At 38.1% G+C, this 21,989-nt stretch overlaps 1 protein-coding gene across 5 annotated transcripts in view; it reads left to right on the top strand.

The window, feature by feature from the left end:
- The window catches only part of TBC1D12 (TBC1 domain family member 12), a 121,570-nt gene that overhangs the window by 77,296 nt on the left and 22,285 nt on the right, over positions 1-21,989 (top strand). For 4 of the 5 annotated variants that reach the window (XM_046027745.1, XM_046027747.1, XM_046027749.1 and 1 more), the window contains 3 exons: positions 15,574-15,656; positions 19,477-19,594; positions 20,854-20,960. In XM_046027745.1, the coding sequence (XP_045883701.1) occupies positions 15,574-15,656; positions 19,477-19,594; positions 20,854-20,960 (308 nt within the window). The remainder of the gene's footprint in view (positions 1-15,573; positions 15,657-19,476; positions 19,595-20,853; positions 20,961-21,989) is intronic. The other variant, XM_046027746.1, reaches the window with a different exon arrangement.

Below are 21,989 nucleotides of genomic sequence, written 5' to 3' on the forward strand. Positions count from 1 at the left end.
AAAATAAATGACAAGGGATGGAGGAGTCAAGATGGCGGAGAAGTAGCAGCCTGATACTACATCAGGTAACAGGAGATCAGCTCGATAGCTTATCTAAACATAGCAAACACCTACAAATCCAACGGGAGAGCGAAGAGAAGAAGAACAGCAACTCTAGAAACAGAAAATCAACCACTTTCTGAAAGGTAGGACTGGCGGAGAAGTGAATCTAAAACGACGGGAAGATAGACCGCGGGGGGAGGGGCCGGCTCCCGGCAAGCGGCGGAGGAACGGAGCACAAAATCAGGACTTTTAAAAGTCTGTTCCACTGAGGGACATTGCTCCAGGGGCTAAACCGGGGTGAAGCCCACGCGGGGCCAGCGTGGCCCCAGGCCCCGCAAGGTCACAGAAGGATCGGGGATGTCAGAGTGTCGGAGAGCTCGCAGGTATTAGAACGGAGAAACCGGCTGCAAAGACAGAGCCGAGGACTGAACTCTCAGCTCGGGGTTACCTTGAACTGGTCGCGGGCTGGGTGAGCTCGGAGCGCGGCTAGAGGCTGGGGATACGGGAGTGATTGGGTGCTGTCCTCTGGGGGCGCACTGAGGAGTGGGGCCCCAGGCTCTCGGCTCCTCCGGGCCGGAGACTGGGAGGCCGCCATTTTCATTCCCGTCCTCCGGGACTCTACGGAAAGCGTTCAGGGAACAGAAGCTCCCAAAAGCGAACCCAAGCCGATTACTTAGTCCGGCCGCCGGTAAGGGCGGTGCAATCCCGCCTCGGGCAAAGACACTTGAGAGTCACTACAACAGGCCCCTCCCCCAGAAGATCAACAAAATATCCAGCCAGGACGAAGTTCATCTATCAAGGAGAAAGCAGATTCAATTCCTAAGACAGCAGAGCAATTCCAGAGGAGGAGAAAGCAAAGCACGGAACTCATGGCTTTCTCCCCATGATTCTTTAGTCTTGCGGCTACTTCAATTTTTTTTTCTTTTTTCAATTTTTTATTTTTTTTTCTTTTTTCAATTTTTTTTTCTTTTTTCTTTTTTCTTCTTCTGCTAAATTTTTTTAAAAACTTTTACCCTTTTCTTTCTTAACGTTTTTTGACTAGTTCATCTAAATATATATATTTTTTCTTTCTTTTTTATATTTTTTTATTTGTTTTATTTTTAAAATTTTTTTCTTTTTTTTTTTTTTTTTCTTTTTTTTCAGAACCTGTTTTTTATCCCCTTCCCCCCCCCCACAATTTGGGGTCTCTTCTGATTTGGTTACAGCACATTTTTCCGGGGTCTTTGCCACCCTATTAGTAGTTTATTTGCTCCTTCATATCCTCTTATCTGGACAAAATGACAAGGCGGAAAAAATCACCACAAACAAAAGAACAAGAGACAGTACCGAAGGCTAGGGACCTAATCAACACAGACATTGGTACTATGTCAGATCAAGAGTTCAGAATGACGATTCTGAACATTCTAGCCGGGCTCGAAAAAGGCATGGAAGATATTAGAGAAACCCTCTCTGGAGATATTAAAGCCCTTTCTGGAGAAATTAAAGAACTAAAGTCTAACCAAGTTGAAATCAAAAAAGCTATTAATGAGGTGCAATCAAAAACGGAGGCTCTCACTGCTAGGATCAATGAGGCAGAAGAAAGAATTAGTGATATAGAAGACCAAATGACAGAGAATAAGGAAGCCGAGCAAAAGAGGGACAAACAGCTACTGGACCATGAGGGGAGAATTCGAGAGATAAGTGACACCATAAGACGAAACAACATTAGAATAATTGGGATTCCAGAAGAAGAAGAAACAGAGAGGGGAGCAGAGGGTCTATTGGAGAGAATCATTGGAGAGAATTTCCCTAATATGGCAAAGGGAACAAGCATTAAAATCCAGGAGATGCAGAGAACCCCCCTCAAAGTCAACAAGAATAGGTTCACACCCCGTCACCTAATAGTAAAATTTACAAGTCTTAGTGACAAAGAGAAAATCCTGAAAGCAGCCCGAGAAAAGAAATCAGTAACATACAATGGTAAAAATATTAGATTGGCAGCAGACTTATCCACAGAGACCTGGCAGGCCAGAAAGAGCTGGCATGATATATTCAGAGCACTCAACGAGAAAAACATGCAGCCAAGAATACTCTATCCAGCTAGGCTATCATTGAAAATAGAAGGAGAGATCAAAAGCTTCCAGGACAAACAAAAACTGAAAGAATTTGCAAACACCAAACCAGCTCTCCAGGAAATATTGAAAGGGGTCCTCTAAGCAAAGAGAGAGCCTAAAAGTAGTAGATCAGAAAGGTACAGAGACAATATACAGTAACAGTCACCTTACAGGCAATACAATGGCACTAAATTCATATCTCTCAATAGTTACCCTGAATGTTAATGGGCTAAATGCCCCAATCAAAAGACACAGGGTATCAGAATGGATAAAAAAACAAAACCCATCAGTATGTTGCCTACAAGAAACTCATTTTAGACGCGAAGACACCTCCAGATTTAAAGTAAGGGGGTGGAAAACAATTTACCATGCTAATGGGCATCAGAAGAAAGCTGGGGTGGCAATCCTTATATCAGATCAATTAGATTTTAAGCCAAAGACTATAATAAGAGATGAGGAAGGACACTATATCCTACTCAAAGGGTCTGTCCAACAAGAAGATCTAACAATTTTAAATATCTATGCCCCTAACGTGGGAGCAGCCAACTATATCAACCAATTAATAACAAAATCAAAGAAACACATCAATAATAATACAATAATAGTAGGGGACTTTAACACTCCCCTCACTGAAATGGACAGATCATCCAAGCAAAAGATCAACAAGGAAATAAAGGCCTTAAATGACACACTGGACCAGATGGACATCACAGATATATTCAGAACATTTCATCCCAAAGCAACAGAATACACATTCTTCTCTAGTGCACATGGAACCTTCTCCAGAATAGATCACATCCTGGGTCACAAATCAGGTCTCAACCGGTATCAAAAGATTAGGATTATTCCCTGCATATTTTCAGACCACAATGCTCTGAAGCTAGAACTCAATCACAAGACGAAAGCTGGAAAGAACCCAAATACATGGAGACTAAACAGCATCCTTCTAAAGAATGAAAGGGTCAACCAGGAAATTAAAGAAGAATTGAAAAAATTCATGGAAACAAATGATAATGAAAACACAACAGTTCAAAATCTGTGGGACACAGCAAAGGCAGTCCTGAGAGGAAAATATATAGCGGTACAAGCCTTTCTCAAGAAACAAGAAAGGTCTCAAGTACACAACCTAACCCTACGCGTAAAGGAGCTGGAGAAAGAACAAGAAAGAAACCCTAAACCCAGCAGGAGAAGAGAAATCATAAAGATCAGAGCAGAAATCAATGAAATAGAAACCAAAAAAAAACAATAGAAAAAATCAATGAAACTAGGAGCTGGTTCTTTGAAAGAATCAATAGGATTGATAAACCCCTGGCCAGACTCATCAAAAAGAAAAGAGAAAGGACCCAAATCAATAAAATCATGAATGAAAGAGGAGAGATCACAACTAACACCAAAGAAATACAGACAATTATAAGAACGTACTATGAGCAACTCTACGCCAACAAATTGGCCAATCTGGAAGAAATGGATGCATTCCTAGAGACATATAAACTACCACAACTGAACCAGGAAGAAATAGAAAACCTGAACAGGCCCATAACCAGTAAGGAGATTGAAACAGTCATCAAAAATCTCCAAACAAACAAAAGCCCAGGGCCAGACGGCTTCCCAGGGGAATTCTACCAAACATTTAAAGAAGAACTCATTCCTATTCTCCTGAAACTGTTCCAAAAAATAGAAATGGAAGGAAAACTTCCAAACTCATTCTATGAGGCCAGCATCACCTTGATCCCAAAACCAGACAAGGATCCCACCAAAAAAGAGAACTACAGACCAATATCCTTGATGAACACAGACGCAAAAATTCTCGCCAAAATACTAGCCAATAGGATTCAACAGTACATTAAAAGGATTATTCACCACGATCAAGTGGGATTTATTCCAGGGCTGCAGGGTTGGTTCAACATCCGCAAATCAATCAATGTGATAGAACACATTAATAAAAGAAAGAACAAGAACCATATGATACTCTCAATAGATGCTGAAAAAGCATTTAACAAAGTACAGCATCCCTTCCTGATCAAAACTCTTCAAAGTGTAGGGATAGAGGGCACATACCTCAATATTATCAAAGCCATCTATGAAAAACCCACCGCAAATATCATTCTCAATGGAGAAAAACTGAAAGCTTTTCCATTAAGGTCAGGAACACGGCAGGGATGTCCATTATCACCACTGCTATTCAACATAGTATTAGAAGTCCTAGCCTCAGCAATCAGACAACAAAAAGAAATTAAAGGCATCCAAATTGGTAAAGAAGAAGTCAAACTATCACTCTTCGCAGATGATATGATACTATATGTGGAAAACCCAAAAGACTCCACTTCAAAACTGCTAGAACTTGTACAGGAATTCAGTAAAGTGTCAGGATATAAAATCAATGCACAGAAATCAGTTGCATTTCTGTACACCAACAACAAGACTGAAGAAAGAGAAATTAAGGAGTCAATCCCATTCACAATTGTACCCAAAACTATAAGATACCTAGGAATAAACCTAACCAAAGAGACTAAGAATCTATACACAGAAAATTATAAAGTACTCATGAAAGAAATTGAGGAAGACACAAAAAAATGGAAAAATGTTCCATGCTCCTGGATTGGAAGAATAAATATTGTGAAAATGTCTATGCTACCTAAAGCAATCTACACATTTAATGCAATCCCTATCAAAATACCATCCATTTTTTTCAAAGAAATGGAACAAATAATCCTAAAATTTATATGGAACCAGAAAAGACCTCGAATAGCCAAAGGAATATTGAAGAACAAAGTCAAAGTTGGTGGCATCACAATTCCGGACTTCAAGCTCTATTACAAAGCTGTCATCATCAAGACAGCATGGTACTGGCACAAAAACAGACACATAGACCAGTGGAACAGAATAGAGAGCCCAGAAATCGACCCTCAACTCTATGGTCAACTAATCTTCGACAAAGCAGGAAAGAATGTCCAATGGAAAAAAGACAGCCTCTTCAATAAATGGTGCTGGGAAAATTGGACAGCCACATGCAGAAAAATGAAATTGGACCACTTCCTTACACCACACACGAAAATAGACTCCAAATGGATGAAGGACCTCAATGTGAGAAAGGAATCCATCAAAATCCTTGAGGAGAACGCAGGCAGCAACCTCTTCGACCTCAGCCGCAGCAACATCTTCCTAGGAACAACGGCAAAGGCAAGGGAAGCAAGGGCGAAAATGAACTATTGGGATTTCATCGAGATCAAAAGCTTTTGCACAGCAAAGGAAACAGTTAACAAAACCAAAAGACAGCTGACAGAATGGGAGAAGATATTTGCAAACGACATATCAGATAAAGGGCTAGTGTCCAAAATCTATAAGGAACTTAGCAAACTCAACACCCAAAGAACAAACAATCCAATCAAGAAATGGGCAGAGGACATGAACAGACATTTCTGCAAAGAAGACATCCAGATGGCCAACAGACACATGAAAAAGTGCTCCACGTCACTCGGCATCAGGGAAATACAAATCAAAACCACAATGAGATATCACCTCACACCAGTCAGAATGGCTAAAATTAACAAGTCAGGAAATGACAGATGCTGGAGAGGATGTGGAGAAAGGGGAACCCTCCTCCACTGTTGGTGGGAATGCAAGCTGGTGCAACCACTCTGGAAAACAGCATGGAGGTTCCTCAAAATGTTGAAAATAGAACTATCCTATGACCCAGCAATTGCACTACTGGGTATTTACCCTAAAGATACAAACATAGTGATCCGAAGGGGCACGTGTACCCGAATGTTTATAGCAGCAATGTCTACAATAGCCAGACTATGGAAAGAACCTAGATGTCCATCAACAGATGAATGGATCAAGAAGATGTGGTATATATACACAATGGAATACTATGCAGCCATCAAAAGAAATGAAATCTTGCCATTTGCGACGACGTGGATGGAACTAGAGCGTATCATGCTTAGTGAAATAAGTCAATCGGAGAAAGACAACTATCATATGATCTCCCTGATATGAGGACATGGAGAAGCAACATGGGGGGGTAGGGGGATAGGAGAAGAATAAATGAAACAAGATGGGATTGGGAGGGAGACAAACCATAAATGACTCTTAATCTCACAAAACAAACTGGGGGTTGCTGGGGGGAGGTGGGATTGGGAGAGGGGGAGCGGGCTATGGACATTGGGGAGGGGAGGCGAACCATAAGAGACTATGGACTCTGAAAAACAACCTGAGGGTTTTGAAGGGTCAGGGGTGGGAGGTTGGGGGAACAGGTGGTGGATGATGGGGAGGGCACGTTTTGCATGGAGCACTGGGTGTTGTGCAAAAAGAATGAATACTGTTACGCTGAAAAAAAAAATAAATAAATAAAAAGGGTAAAATAAATGACAAGTGACACTTCATACTTTATCTCCCTCAGAATACTCTAGCAGTTCTGGGCCAGTTCACATCCTTCCTTTCACAGACTGAGAAGTTGGAGCAGAGATTTATATAATCTGTAGTGTTGTGCTGTTTCTGGATGCAGCCTCGTTCTGTTACCACCGCTGCTCCATCTATGAGATAGCATCTGGGTGGAGGTGGAGAAGGGGGCAGAAGTTTTTGCCTTAGTGTGATCTTGATGTTGGAAATTTCAAGTTTCATCAGTCACAGTGATAGTAGATGGAGGAGGAGAATTTTCCTTTGCAAAGGGAGTTTGTGAATTGGTGCTACTTTTCCTTTCTTAGCCTCTGTAATTTTGTAGAATCATTGACTGCATTAATTTTTATTGTCGGAACTGCTTTACATTGGAAGCAACACTAGCGTTTAATCATCTGAAATCTCAGAAGATTTTAAATGTAGGAATTTCTGTAATTTCATCCTTTGGTTAATTTTCTCTCTGCCTATTGCTGTCCTAATCCACCTCGAAATAAATCCAGCCTTGGACAGGAAGGTAAGAGCATCATCCATATGAGCTGACTCTTCTATGTTTTATTTATTTTTTTAAAGATTTTATTTATTTATTTGACAGAGAGGGAACACAAGCAGGGGGAGTAGGAGAGGGAGAAGTAGGCTTCCCGCTGAGCAGGGAGCCCGATGCGGGGCTCAGTCCCAGGACCCCAGCATCATGACCTGAGCCGAAGGCAGACACTTAACAACTGAGCCACCCCGGCACCCCAACTCTTCTGTTTTTGAATCACTGTTGCTTAGAGGACTTTTTTTAACCCAACGGTGGATAGAGCTATCTCCTCTTTCTATTCTGGCTTCCTCACTGAATTACTGCATTACAGTACCAAACAAAATGGAGAAATCTTAAGATACAAGTGAAGACTGACAAAAAAGTAAAGCATAGGCTTTTATGTGATACCTTTGAAAAGCAGCAAATGTTCTTATCATGTATTTCAGCATGATATGCTATCTTAAGTATTCATTAATGGTTTCTTCTCTTGACCACATAACTGATTGATATTTTGGGGCACCTGGGTGGCTCACTTAGTTAAGTGTCTGTGTTTGGCTCAGGTCATCATCCCAGAGCCCTGAGATGGAGCGTGCTCAGGGGAAAATCTGCTTCTCCCTCTCTCTCTCTCTCCCTCCCCCAGCTCATGATCACTCTTTGTCATTCATGCTCTCTCTCTCTCATTCATCCTCTCTCAAATAAAATTTTTTTAATAACTAATTGACATTTTTGTAAGAGATAAGAGTAATCTGTATCTTTTTCGTAGAGTAAGAGTACTGAGTGAGGTGCTTAGTATTTCTTGATTATATTCACTCAGTCTTTGATTTTCAAGACTATAGAATCGTATTTTTTAATATACTTTTCCAGGCAAATGACTGCAAAATTAGGGATTTGGGGGGGGACATGAAAACTAGTGTATATATATATTTATTTTTATGCTTTATTCATCATTCTAACCTATAGTTACTTAAAACTTAGGGTACTGAAGACTCTGGTCTTCCTCAAAATGTCAAAGATTGGTAGGATGTTTACCATATGGACAATTCATCTTTGGAGCATAATTATTGAATATGTATGATGTCCCAAGGTTTTTGCATTTATAAGATTTGAAGAAGAGGATACCAAAACAATAATTAATAAGCCAATGATTATTTATGTACTATTTGGTTTAGAGTGTATATATTCGCTCTCAAAAAAAAAAAAAAAATGAAATCACAATTGAAGAACTTGACATAGGGGCTCCTGGGTGGCTCAGTCATTAAGTGTCTGCCTTTGGCTCCAGTTCATGATCCCAGGGTCTTGGAATTGAGCCCCACATCGGGCTTCCTGCTCAGTAGGAAGCCTGCTTCTCCCTCTCTCATTCCCCCTGCTTGTATTCCCTTTCTCACTATGACTCTGTCAAATAAGTAAAATTAAAAAAAGAAAAGAAAAGAAAAACCTGACATATGACTATCTGAAAAGTTCTGTTTCCTGAACAGTGTTTAACTCCTTCCTGTAAATCATTTCATGCTAAGACTGGAGTACTTAACACTGATATGAATCTCTCTGCTAACCTCTTCTTGAAATCTTCTTTTAGGACTAGGTAAACATAGTTTGGGGAATTGTCTGGAAAAATCAAGGTGTGAATTGTCAGTGAAACAGTAACATGGATATAGAGACTGTATTCTCTCATTAATTAGGCCTTTATAACTATGGTTTTGAGACATAGCTCTGTGTTAACTTTAAAAATCTCTGATCTTTGTGGGGGGTTTTTTTGTTTGTTTTTTTTTTAAGATTTTATTTATTTATTTCACAGAGAGAAACAGATCACAGGCAGGCAGAGAGAGAGGGGGAAGCAGGATCCCTGCTGAGCAGAGAGCCTGATGCAGGACTCGATCCCAGGACCCTAAGATCATGACCTGAGCCGAAGGCAGTGGCTTAATCCACTGAGCCACCCAGACGCCCCTGATCTTTGTGTTTTTTCAGAGTTTAGTTCTGCTTTCTTACATAAATGACCTGGATAGCAAGTTACTGCTCCTTCTTTTTCTAGAGTCTAGACCATTTTATCACCATTATGGTAACAACTAGCCACAAATAGCTATCTAAATTGAAATTTAATTAATTAAAATTAAAGAAATTATAAAATTCGTTCCCTCAGGCACACTAGAACACATTTCAGATGCCCAGTAGTGACATGTGGCTAGTGGCTGCTGAATTCTGAACAGCACAAAAGAGCATTTCCAGCATTGCTTTAGTACTGGTCTAGACCATGTGGAGAAACTGTGAGGTTGTGCAGAGAAGAGATCTATTTAGATCTGTAAATTCTGCTTTCTTAATAATAGAAGACCAGATGCCCCAGATTGTGGTTCGGTTTAGACTATATTCTTTTGCTGAGACTTGTAGAAAAAAAAAAAACAAGAAAGAATGAAAGTGCAAAAAGCATTAGGATTCACACCAGGAGAAGCAGGCAGCATTCTAATTGAAGAGAATGATCGGGCCCCTTTGGTGGAAAATAATAGTAAATGGTGAGGTATCTTTTTTTCTTTTTTTAAAGATTTTATTTATTTATTCGACAGACAAAGATCACAAATAGGCAGAGAGGCAGGCAGAGAGAGGAGGAAGCAGGCTCCCTGCGGAGCAGAGATCCTGATGCAGGGCTCGATCCCAGGACCCTGGGATCATGACCTGAGCCAAAAGCAGAAGCTTTAACCCACTGAGCCACCCAGGCGCCCCAACGGTGAGGTATCTTAAGAGTAGGTTTATAATCAGGCACCTGGTGGCTTAGTTGGTTAAGCGTCTGTCTTCAGCTCAGGTCATGACCCCCAGGATCCTGGGATTGAGCCCTGTGTTGGGCTCCCAGGTCAGTGGGGAGTCTGCTTCTCCTTCTCCCCCTGCTTCTCCCTCTGCTTGTGCTCTCTATCTGTCAAATAAATAAAATCTTAAAAAGAGTAGATTTATGGTTCAAAAACTAGAAATAAAATTTTAATTAAGCTGTTTCTCTATTGGTAAAATACAAATTTCTAAAGGTAGATGAAGTATAGCTATCAATCAGATAATTTTCTGTATCTTAAAGGTTCAGAGTCCAGTCAGGAAGAACTGACAGCAGTATAGTGATTTCAAACAGAGAGACTTTAATAGAGGAATTTATTACAAGGTTGTTAGAAGGACTAGAAAAGCAAAAGAAGGGAATATGAGGTCAAAAGATTAATAGATGCAAAAAAAACCACTTCCTCTCTAAGCTGGAGGGAGCAAAAGTGATCTGAGTCCAGATCACTGTTTACTTGAAAACTAGATTTATAGCGGTACGTGGGTGGCTCAGTGGGTTAAAGCCTCTGCTTTTGGCTCAGGCCCTGATCTCAGAGTCCTGGAATCCAGCCCCGCATCAGGCTCTCTGCTCAGCAGGGAGCCTGCTTCCTCCTCTCTCTCTGCCTGCCTCTGTGCCTACTTGTGATCTTTCTTATCAAATAAAATCTTAAAAAAAAGCCATATCTATATCTATATCTTCTTTCTCTTTTTTCTGTGGTCTCATTTTCTTGTAATTAACAAGGTTTCTCCTTTCTTTATATAGTAGTAGCATCTGAAATTTAAAAACCATTAAACCTGTTCCTTTGTGGTACCAAACTATATCCAGAGACACAGGCAAGATAGTTTGCAAAAGGAAATGAGAGAGACTTAAGGCTGGGATTGGTGTTAATGATTGGTTAGGATCTGGGTAGGAAGCACCTTTGGACAATATCAGTTTGTAAGATTTAGGGGTAGGCAGTACTAGGAATCGTAATGTTAATTAATTTAGTGTGAGGGCTAAACATCGGAGTCAGATAGGTGAGATTTGTGGTGGTCCTTGCCCTTTAGAGCATTATTATTGTTTAACTGGTAGAATACTCAGCAATTACATTCAACTACAAATAAGAGACTCCCCAAATAGTGGCTTAAACACACAAGGATTTATTCCCTCATATATACATGGCCTAGAGTTGGGCCATTCAGAGCTAGTATGGTGTCTCCATGTATCAAGAACCCAAGTTCACATCTTTCTGTTGCACCACCTTCAGGAGCTGACTTTATCTCATGCTGGCCTTGCACTTGTGTTTGGGACAAACCTGGTAGAACAAAAGGTCTCTTGCAGCTGAGTCAACTCTCCTTTTAGGAAGTCTTCTAAGAGATTCCACACTTTTGTTTAAATCTTATTAGAAACAATTCTGTGTTTAATGCTAAGGAGTTGGAGAAATTCATCTTTATTATAGGATGGCAGTCAAAGTTCTACTTTTTTATTTTTGGCCTTCTTTTGGATAAAATATTTTGTTGACTTTTAATTTCATCTATTATTGGTGAATTGCCTATATTTTTAATATTTTATTAGTAGTTTCTCTGTAATACATATTTTGACCCTTCATGGACTACCTTCAAGTGATATTGTACCATTTCACATATATAAGAACATTACAGAAATATACTTCCACTTTACATGTTATAAACTCCATGTCTTAGTGTTCTTCAGAGAAGTGGAAATGCCATGTATTAAGGTTCTTCTTTATATATATCCTATATATAAGAGATTTATTATAAGGAAGTGGCTGTCATGAATTTGGACACTGAGAAGTCTGAAGATGTGTAATCAGCAAGCTGGAAACCCAAGAGACCTGATGTTCCATATCCAGGTCAAGTCCCAAGCCTGTGAAATAGGAAAGCTGATAGTGTAATTTCCGGTTGAAGACCAAAGGCAGAAGACCCATGTCACATCTCAGAGGCAGGCAAGCAGGCTTAGAAAGAGAGTGAGGGGAGAGTGAGAGAAAAAGTTTGATACACAAAACTAACCATTACATCCCATCATACAGTTTTTTTTCTTTAAACCTTTTTATCGTCTAAGGATTTGAGTAACTAGATTTCCATCTGCTATTATTTCCTTCTACTGAATGGCCATTTTTTTAAAATAAAGATTTAATTTATTTATTAGAGGGTGCACCCTGTGAAAGAGCATGGGCAGGGAGGAGGGGCAGAGGGAGAGAGAGAAGCAGACTCCCTGCTGAGCAGGGAACCACAAGTGGGGCTCGATCCCAGGACCATGACCTGAGCTGAAGGAAGATGCTTAACCGACTAAGCCACCCAGGCACCCTACTAACTGTTCTTTTATCACTTTTTTTTTATAAGTAAATTATTTTATTTATTTTTAATTAATTATTTGTTTATTTTATTTATTATTTATTTATTTATTTATTTTTTATTTTTTATCACTTTTTGTCGTGCTGGTCTGCTGTCTGAATTCTTTTACTCTCCGAGTGCTTTTAAGATTTTTCTTTATCTCTGATTTTCATGAATTTGATGATATGCTTTGGTATGGTTTTCCTCATGTTCCTTTTGTTTGGGGTTCATTGAACTCTCATGTGTCTGCATTTATAATTTTATATCAACTTTGGAAAAATTGTTGCCTTTATTCAACTATTTTTTGTCTGCCACCTCTCCCCTTTCTTCTGAGTCAGTTAAGCATATGTTGCTAGATACTGCTCATATCTCACAACTAAGGCTGTTTCAGGAGGATGTTTTTTCTCTTTGTATTTCATTTTGTCAAGATTTCTATTATACCTTAAAACTCACTTTTTTTTTTCCTGCAGTTTATAATCTGCTGTCAGGCCTATTTTTTGTGTTTTTCAGTTTAGGAATTGCACTTTTCATCTATAGATGTTAGATTTGGATCTTGAGTTTTTATCATGTTCCTGCTGTCTTCTACCTTCTTGAGTGTATTTACAACAGCATTTGTATCATCCTTGAGTTATAATCCTGTGATCTGACATTTCTGCACTATCCCTATTGTTTTTTTTTCCTCCGTACAAATTGTATTTTTCTGCTGCTTTGCTTCCTTGGTAACTTTTATTGGACACTAGATTTTGTGAGTTTACATAGTTTACATAGCTGGACTTTTCGTATTTCTTTAAATATTGTTTGGCTTCAGTCTCATATAAAGTTCTTTGGAATTGGCTTGCCCCTTTTAATCTAATCATTGTTAGAGTGGTTCTAGAAGAGCCTTTAGTTTAGAACTAGTATCCTTACTAATGAAGCTATACCCTAATAATTCCACCTGCTACCCCGTCTATTAAAAGGTCTTTCCACTCTGACTGGCCCAGTGCAATCTTTCAGAATGTTCTACCTAGGGGCACCTGAGTGGCTCAGTCGGTTAAAGCCTCTGCCTTCGGCTCGGGTCATGGTCTCAGGGTCCTGGGATCAAGCCCTGCATTGGGCTCCCTGCTTAGCAGGGAGCCTGCTTCCTCCTCTCTCTCTGCTTGCCTCTCTTGACTACTTGTAATCTCTGTCTATCAAATAAATAAATAAAATCTTTAAAAAAAAAAAAAAAGAATGGAATGTTCTACCTATTCCTTTCTGGTATTTCTTTCCTTGGCTACCATAATTTAATCACACACATGCATAAATAGTATTCAGCCAGAAATTTGAGATGACCCCTTAGTAGCTCCCCTATGTCTGTACTCTGATCTGCAGAGGCTGGCTGTGGACGCCTCAACTCCAAACTCTGTTTCCTCACCTCAGCAAGATTGATGGACTCTGGGTACCTCCAGCACTGAGACCTAGAAATGGCAGGCTGTGTGCTTAGGCATTTGTAGGGTTACCTTGTTGGTTTCCTTTCTATTAAGGATCACTGTCTGTGCTGCCTATTGTCCAGTGTCTAGAAACTAATGGTTAGTATGTTCTATTCGTTTTTCTAATTAATCGAAGTAAGAGGGTAAGCCTGGTTCCTCTTACTCCATTATGGCCTAAAGAAGTTTTAACTGTCATTCCTCCCTGTTATAACATACCTAAGGAATCCCATTTTAGAAGAAGAGGTAAAATGTATGTTTTGAAAGTTTGTCACATATCTTTGCCCATCCTGGCCTGTTGAAAATAATTCAAAACCCTGAGGGTCACCTGACAGTCTCAGCCATAAAGCATGAGACTCTGGATCTCAAGGTCATGTGTTCAAGCCCCACACTGGGTGTGGAGCCTACTTGAAAAAAAATTTTTTTTAATTTAAAAACCTGACTTCCCAAACTGGACATTATTATGATATATTTGGATATGTGGTAATATTCAAATGTACTTCTTTTGCACAGTCGATATCTAAATCACCTGCTATATGAAGCCATTAATTTTATAAGCCAAAATATAGTATATGCAAGTGATTAACTGATAATCAAATTTGTAGGTAGAATGTTATCTTAACACTCTGAAAGTAGGGGCACCTGGGTGGCTCAGTGGGTTAGGCCTCTGGCTTTGGCTCAGGTTATGACCTCAGGGTCCTGGGATCCAGCCCTGCATCCGGCTCTCTGCTCAGCAGGGAGCCTGCTTACCCCTTTCTCTCTGCCTCCCTCTCTGCCTTCTTGTGATCTCTCTCTCTCTGTCAAATAAATAAATAAAATCTTAAAAAAACAACACTCTGAAAGTAGAAAGCAATTTATAAAAGTATACCTGCACTTATCATATAACCCAAGAATTCTACTCCTAAGTATTTACCCAAGAGAAATGAAAGCAGATACCCACACAAAGACTTGAAGTGAATATTTATAGTAGCTATATTTGTGGTGGCCCTAAACTGGAAACAATCTAAATGTTCATCCACATGGATAAATAGAACACTACTCACCAATTAAAAGAAATACTAATTAAGTACTAATTAAAAGAATTACTAGTATGCAGAATAACATGGCTGAATTTCAAAAGCATGCTCAGCAAAAGAAACGAGACAAAAAAGAATCTATATGAAATTCTTTTTTTTTCTTTTCCTATATGAGATTCTTTAAAAGGCAGCTAACTAGCTATGGGTGCCAGGGTGACTCAGTCAGTTAGATGTGGACTCCTGGTTTCGGCTCAGGGTCCTGGTATCCAGCCCTGTGTTGGGCTCCACACTCATGGGGAGTCTGCTTGACGATTTCTCTCCCTGTCCCTCTGCTCCCCACCCCCCACCTCTCTCTCTCTTTTTCTCTCTCTCTCCCAAATAAATAAATCTTAAAAAAAAATAAAAGGCAACCAACTAATGTGTAGAGATAGAAAATAGAGATGTGATTGCCTAAGGTAGAAGTGGGTAAGTATTGAGTGCAAAGAGGTCATAATGACACTTTGTAGAATTATGGAATTGTTCTATATCTTGATTAATATGTTGGTTTCACAGTTATATACATTTGTTAAAACTTGTCAAACTATATTCTTGAAATCTATTCATTCATTTTATTGTATGAAAATTATACCTCAAAAAAAATTGACTAAAAAACTAATAAGTGGGTTTGACAGATAACCTAGAAATCTTGGCTGAAATCTAACACATTTAAATAATATATAAACATGTATCTGTCAGACATATAAATATTAATATTTATGTAGAATATTAGCAACCAGAATTCTGATTCTTTTCTGAAATTCAGAGTTCTTTTCAACCTTGTACTGCCTTAAGGTGTGAAATGAGAAGGTTAAGATAGAAATTCTTTATATTTGGCTATAAAAAAGAAGTTTATACATTTAAAAGTTCATTTTTTAAAAATCGACTTAAAACATTTTTTCCCCCAGAAATCTACCTGCCAAATCTGTGGAGGAAGCTTTACGTCACCGACAAGAATATGATGAGATGGTGGCTGAGGCTAAAAAACGAGGTATAAAATTGATGCCTAATTGGTATATTTAATTTATTGATGTCAATTAGGAAGCTAACCCATTGGTTAATTTCAACAGGAGGGTAGATGATGAAATTGATTAAGTCCATTTTAAGATGATGCTAATTTCTTATTTTTCTAACTAAATCTGTTGTTAAAAACAAAATGTCAGGGATGCCTGGGTGGCTCAGTTGGTTGAGTGTCTGCCTTTGGCTCAGTTCATGATCCTAGGGTCCTGAGATCAAGTCTTGCATCGGTCTCCTTGCTCAGCGGGGATCCTGCTTCTCCCTCTGCCTGCTGTTCCCCCTGCTTGTACATGCGTGCTCTCACTCTCTGACAAATAAATAAAAACCTTTAAAAAAAAAGTCATACTTTCTCTACAAGTTCTTTTACAAAACTAATAGGAGAAAGGCAGAAGACTGAGAATTCTTACAATTGCAGTGATAAACCTTAGACTACTATTATTTTAACTTATGAATGGAGATGATATGAATTTATTTCATGAAGCTCACCTTTACAGTTTTTAAGCTTTTAATATAATTTAATAATTTTTACACTTTAACTTCCTGTATGACTGAGAATGCGATTTGAAATTAGAATTTGCTTTTTTAACTTAATGGAGTCTCTCTAGAATCCCAGTTGTGTCATTTGGACAGGCACATAAATGTGTATTTTAGTGTATAAATACAAACATTTATTTATTCTGTCTCTCCTCCCACCAAGAAGTATAATGTAAGAATAATTTAACAGTATTTATTTACTAAGCACCGTTAGTTCAGTGTACATTTTCAGAAAATATTATACAGCTTTGTATATTTTTAGACACAGCCTTTTAACAATGAATTTTTTTTTCTTCGACTTAAGTTAGTGGAATACTGTCATAGTATACATTTCTATTTTGTGGCACTATTTTGGAAATGAAGTTAATTTTTTTAATATTATAAGAAACCTTATAGGTTTCTATATATTATATTATAATATATATATATATAAATAAATATATATATATATATATATATAATATTATAAGAAACCTTATAGGTTTCTTATAGGTCAGTTAGGTCAGTTAGATCTTTATAAAAGCCCTAATCATTTAAACATTGGTTGGGTTTATTTTACTATCTAGAATTTGAAATATTCCTGCCATACCCAACAAATTTAAATTGACTCTGAATTTTGACTTTACTAGTTGATTAATGTTTATGATAGTTATTGATAAATACATAATCCTAACAACATGATATGGTAGAAATAACATTAAATTGGGAAATCAGAAGGTAATAGCTTTACATCAAAGAACAATATGTATGGCATGATTCTGGTTTGTAAAAGAAAGAAACACGGGAAATATAAAACAAGTCGAATTCAGGGAGACAAACCATAAGACACTCTTAATCACAGGAAACAAACTGAGGGTTGCTGGAGGGGAGACGGGTAGGAGAATGAGGTAACTGGGTAATGGGCATTAAGGAGGGCACTGGTTGGAATGAGCACTGGGTAGTATGCAAAACTGATGAATCACTGAACTCTGCCTCTGAAACTAATAATACACTATATGTTAATTAAATTGAATTTAAATTAAAAAGAAACCCCCAAAAAAGAAAGTAATAGCTTTAATCTTCGTTGATACTACCTGGATATGACTCTGTAAGTAAACCTCATATTAGTTTCCTTAAGTCTGAAGTGCACGGGTCAGGTTGACGAGATTTAGGCTAAAATCTTTTTTGGTTTTGTTTATTATTATTAACACTTTTTTGTTTTAAAAGCAGTGGAACACTCTACAAAGAAACCTTATATAGGGGTTCCTGAGTTTGCTGAGCTTCTGACTCTTGATTTTGGCTGGGATCATGATCTCAGGAGCTAGGGATTTAACCTTGGGCTCTGTGCTCAGTGGGGAGTCTGCTTGAGATTCTCTCCTTCTCCCTCTGCCCATGCACTCTCATAAAATATAGATCTTTAAAAAGGAAAAAAAAAAAAAAAAAGAAACCCTATATAGAATCTGAAAATATACAGTAATAAAAGAAAGAGCCGCTGCTTACTTGGCCTCCTGCTTGCTGCTTACTTGGCCTCCTGCTTCCTGCTTGAAATGATTTCTGAGGCATTTGTGAAGCACAATTAGTAAACATTCTGGCTAGCTGACCTCTGAAGTCCCCACTGGGTCTAAAATTACATATGCTATAAATAAACATATATAAAGCATAAATAATATACTTTATTAATGCATTAATAATATATATGATGGCCTACAGTATATAATAAATATATTAATATGACATGTTATATATCATAATATAAAACATATGGTTATAATTTCTCACATATATTCTTTTTTTTTTATTTAAAGATTTTATTTATTTATTTGACAGAGAGCACAAGTAGACAGAGAGGCAGGCAGAGAGAGAGAGAGGGAAGCAGGCTCCCTGCTGAGCAGAGCGCCTGATGCGGGACTCAATCCCAGGACCCTGAGATCATGACCTGAGCCGAAGGCAGCAGCTTAACCCACTGAGCCACCCAGGTGCCCTCTCTCACATATATTCTATATAATTATTTTATGTACATATTCTCTTTTTGAGGCATTTCTTGTTTTTGTTTTCTTTTTTTAAGATTTATTTATTTATTTGACAGAGAGAGAGGTCACAAGAAGGCAGAGAGCCAGGCATAGAGAGAGAGGGGGAAACAGGCTCCCTGCTGAGCAGAGAGCCCGATGCAGGGCTTGATGCTAGGACCCTGAGATCATGACCTGAGCCGAAGGCAGAGGCTCAACCCACTGAGCCCCCCAGGTGCCCCGCATTTCTTGTTTTAAAGTTGTGACTTCTGATTTTCTGTTATGTATAATTATAGTGTATATTATGTAATAATATATATATGTAATTTATCTCTTCTCTTTTTGAGGCATCGCTTGTTTCAGAATTGTGACTTCTGATTTTCAGAGGAGTGTTGTGTATGTGTGTATGTTACAGTTTTTTAAATTTCAGTCTAATTAGTAAAGTGAGACATCATAGTAGAAAGGTTTAACTATAATAGTGCCATTGGCAAAATTATTTTTTAATGTTATTTAATGTCAATTTTTTTTTTAAAATATTTTATTTATTTGACAGAAATCACAACTAGGCAGAGAGGCAGGCAGAGAGGCAGGCAGAGAGAGAGGAGGAAGCAGGCTCCCCGCGGAGCAGAGAGCCCGATGTGGGGCTCGATCCCAGGACCCTGAGATCATGACCTGAGCTGAAGGCAGAGGCTTTAACCCACTGAGCCACCCAGGCGCCCCTAATGTCAATTTTTGAAAAGATTCATTCATTTATTTTAGAGAGCATGAGCAGGAGGAGGGGCAGAAGGAGAGGGATTGAGAGCGCATTTCAAGCGAACTCCCTGCTGACCACAGAGCTGGATGTAGGGCTTGATCTCATGACCCTACGATAATGACTTAGGCAGAAACCAAGAGTTGGATGCTTAACCAACTGAGCCACCCAGATGCCCCGATGTCATTTTTTTTTTTTTTAAATATTGGAACATTAGTTCTTTTTTTTTTTTTTTTTAAAGATTTTATTTATTTATTTGACAGAGAGAGATCACAAGTAGGCAGAGAGGCAGGCAGAGAGAGAGGAGGAAGCAGGCTCCCTGTGGAGCAGAGAGCCCGATGCGGGGCTCGATCCCAGGACCCTGAGATCATGACCTGAGCCGAAGGCAGCGGCTTAATCCACTGAGCCACCCAGGCGCCCCCCCAGTGTAATTTTTAATGCCTCTTTTTTGGACATAGATAGAAAGAGAAGGGCATATGATCTAGCTTTTTTGTATTGAAGTAATTTTTGCTTGTTTAAAACAGAAATTAAAGACGCCTATAAAAGGAAAAAAATAATGAAAGAACGATTTAAACAGGAAGAAAATATCGCAAGTGCAATGGTAATTTGGATCAATGAAATACTGCCCAATTGGGAAGTAATGTAAGTAAGCAGACTTTTCCTGAATTCCATTCTATCTCCAAAGATCTCGTGTCTCTAATTCTTCATTTTTATTACTTCCAACATGTATCTCATGCTTTGGCTAAATGATACTGTTAATCAGTGTCTGAAAAATTTCATGATTTCTGTGCCTTTAATTTTATAAATCCCTCAATCTCTAATACCTCCCTTACTGACCACCCTCTATGCCCGTCAGAATTGTACCTATCCTTTGAAGATATCCATCTGAAATGGGAGTTGATCCATGAAATGTTAATTTCCTCAATTACCGTATTAATTCTGACATATCTTTTGTCACAAGATGCACTATTGATGTAATAGCAGGTTTTTGCAAAGAAAACATTAAATATGTATATTCATTGTAAGATGCATTTATTAAATGTTATATATTAAAATGACTTTTAATGTTTTCTTATAATTATAAATATGCTATAAATGATCTTTCCCTTCTGTAATGTCCCAATATAATTCGAGAGTAATGTAGTTCTTGCTTTACTTTGCCTTTTATTTTCTGATAATATTTTTGTACATGGCTTATCTTCCCTATAGACTGACTGGAAGGTAGAAGGGAGATGTATTCTGCAGAGCCTAGTGTAGGGTATGCATAGGGAATTTGTTGAATATTGGTACAGTGTGACAGATAGCACATTAAGCTCTTTACATAAGTAATCACATTTGATTCTTACAGCCTTTACTTTCATTTATCTTATAAAGAAGCTCAAGGCCAGAAAGGTTAAATAATTTGCCCAAGGTTATACAATTAATGAATAGTTAAACCAGATTTGAATTCAGGCCTCTCTGACTCCAAAACCTACACTTTTCAGTAGACTACACTGCCTCTCAAAGACTCCTTATCCTTGTGGTTTAAATACCTTGTGGTTTTTAAATACCTTGTGGTTTTCTTTTTGGTACTGAGTTGACAACAGATTTTTATGTTCCTTTTATCCTGTTTCTTATGTGATTGTCCACATATTTCTGATTTTCTCATTGTACCTGATAAGTGGCAGTTGTAGAAGGCAGCTCCCTTTAAATTACTGTTGTCCTCCTTTAGAGTACTGTGTATTCTTTAGGTTTCTGTTGCCTACAGACATGAACCCCACAGAAAGAATGCATCATATACTTAACCATGTTCTTAAAAAATCATTCAGTCACTTGGCCACAGACTAGGTAAACCATCGTGCAACTAGTGTTTTTGGTATAAAAAGTAACTCTCTCCTTTTTTTCTCCCCCTTTAATTCTAGGCGTAGTACGAGAAGAGTTCGAGAATTGTGGTGGCAGGGATTGCCCCCTAGTGTTCGTGGGAAAGTTTGGAGTCTAGCTGTAGGAAATGAACTAAATATCACTCCTGGTTTGTATTCTGTATTCAGTTACTCCCACCCATCCAAATAGCCATCTGCAGTGTTACAAGACAGATTAGTAGATTGGCCATTTAAAAAGACATTACCATATCTAATGTCATTTTAAGAGCATGCCTCATTCCCACTCCTTGTAAAACCTGGTATGATTTAATGAGTAAGTTTTTACATAAATAAGATTTATGGGTTTTCCTTTAGTTGACAACCATCAGTAGTATAATTGACATCCAAATATCTTGACTGCAGGTAACTTCTGGGATTCTAGGTAGCAGGGGATGTATAAGTGTGTAAAAGGAAAAATAAAATAGTCTGATGGTGGAAATGTATCCCCTCTGTTTAAAAAAAACATAAATACTGGTGGAAGGCTAGAAGTTTCTTTTCCTACATCTCTACCCAAACCACTCCTTTCAGATTTTTTTTATTTGAAAATTTCAAATTTAAAAAAACAGAAAAAGAAGTAAGACTCTCAAAGAACCATTTTATTTTCTTATGCTTTTTAAAACCTTAAATGATAGAAGTAAAATGTAAAGTAGTTTTGATGCAGTAAAAAAAAGTTAGTTAAAATTATGATGATATTAAATAGAGGAAAATGTAAAGTAGTTACTAATAAAAAATGTTAAATAGGTTTGAGTGATAATGACAATGCTAGACAGTGGCACCTCAGGAAGACTGAGGAACTCTGGTATAATTATGTGAATAGATTGTTGCTGTTACTTAAAAAATGTTATTTACATACTAGTTGTTTTAAAACTCAAGCAGTAGTAAGGAACAAATTGTATGTTTCTTCCCACTCTTCTACCCAGACTCCTGCTTTTGATCCTACTTATAAATACAAGTTTAATGTATGTTCTTTCTGATCTTTTTTTATGCATGTTAAAAAAAAGTGTGTGCATCAAGTATGATAATGTTTAAGGCTTCTCTTTTTTCTTTTCTTCCCCCCCCAAAAAAAGAAAGTATACCATAAGCTTATTTCATGGCTTATTTTTTTCACACTATAATCTGCCTTGAACATCCTCTTTGTC

This window comes from Meles meles, chromosome 13, assembly GCF_922984935.1.
Source record: "Meles meles chromosome 13, mMelMel3.1 paternal haplotype, whole genome shotgun sequence".
NCBI classification, from domain to species: Eukaryota; Metazoa; Chordata; class Mammalia; order Carnivora; family Mustelidae; genus Meles; species Meles meles.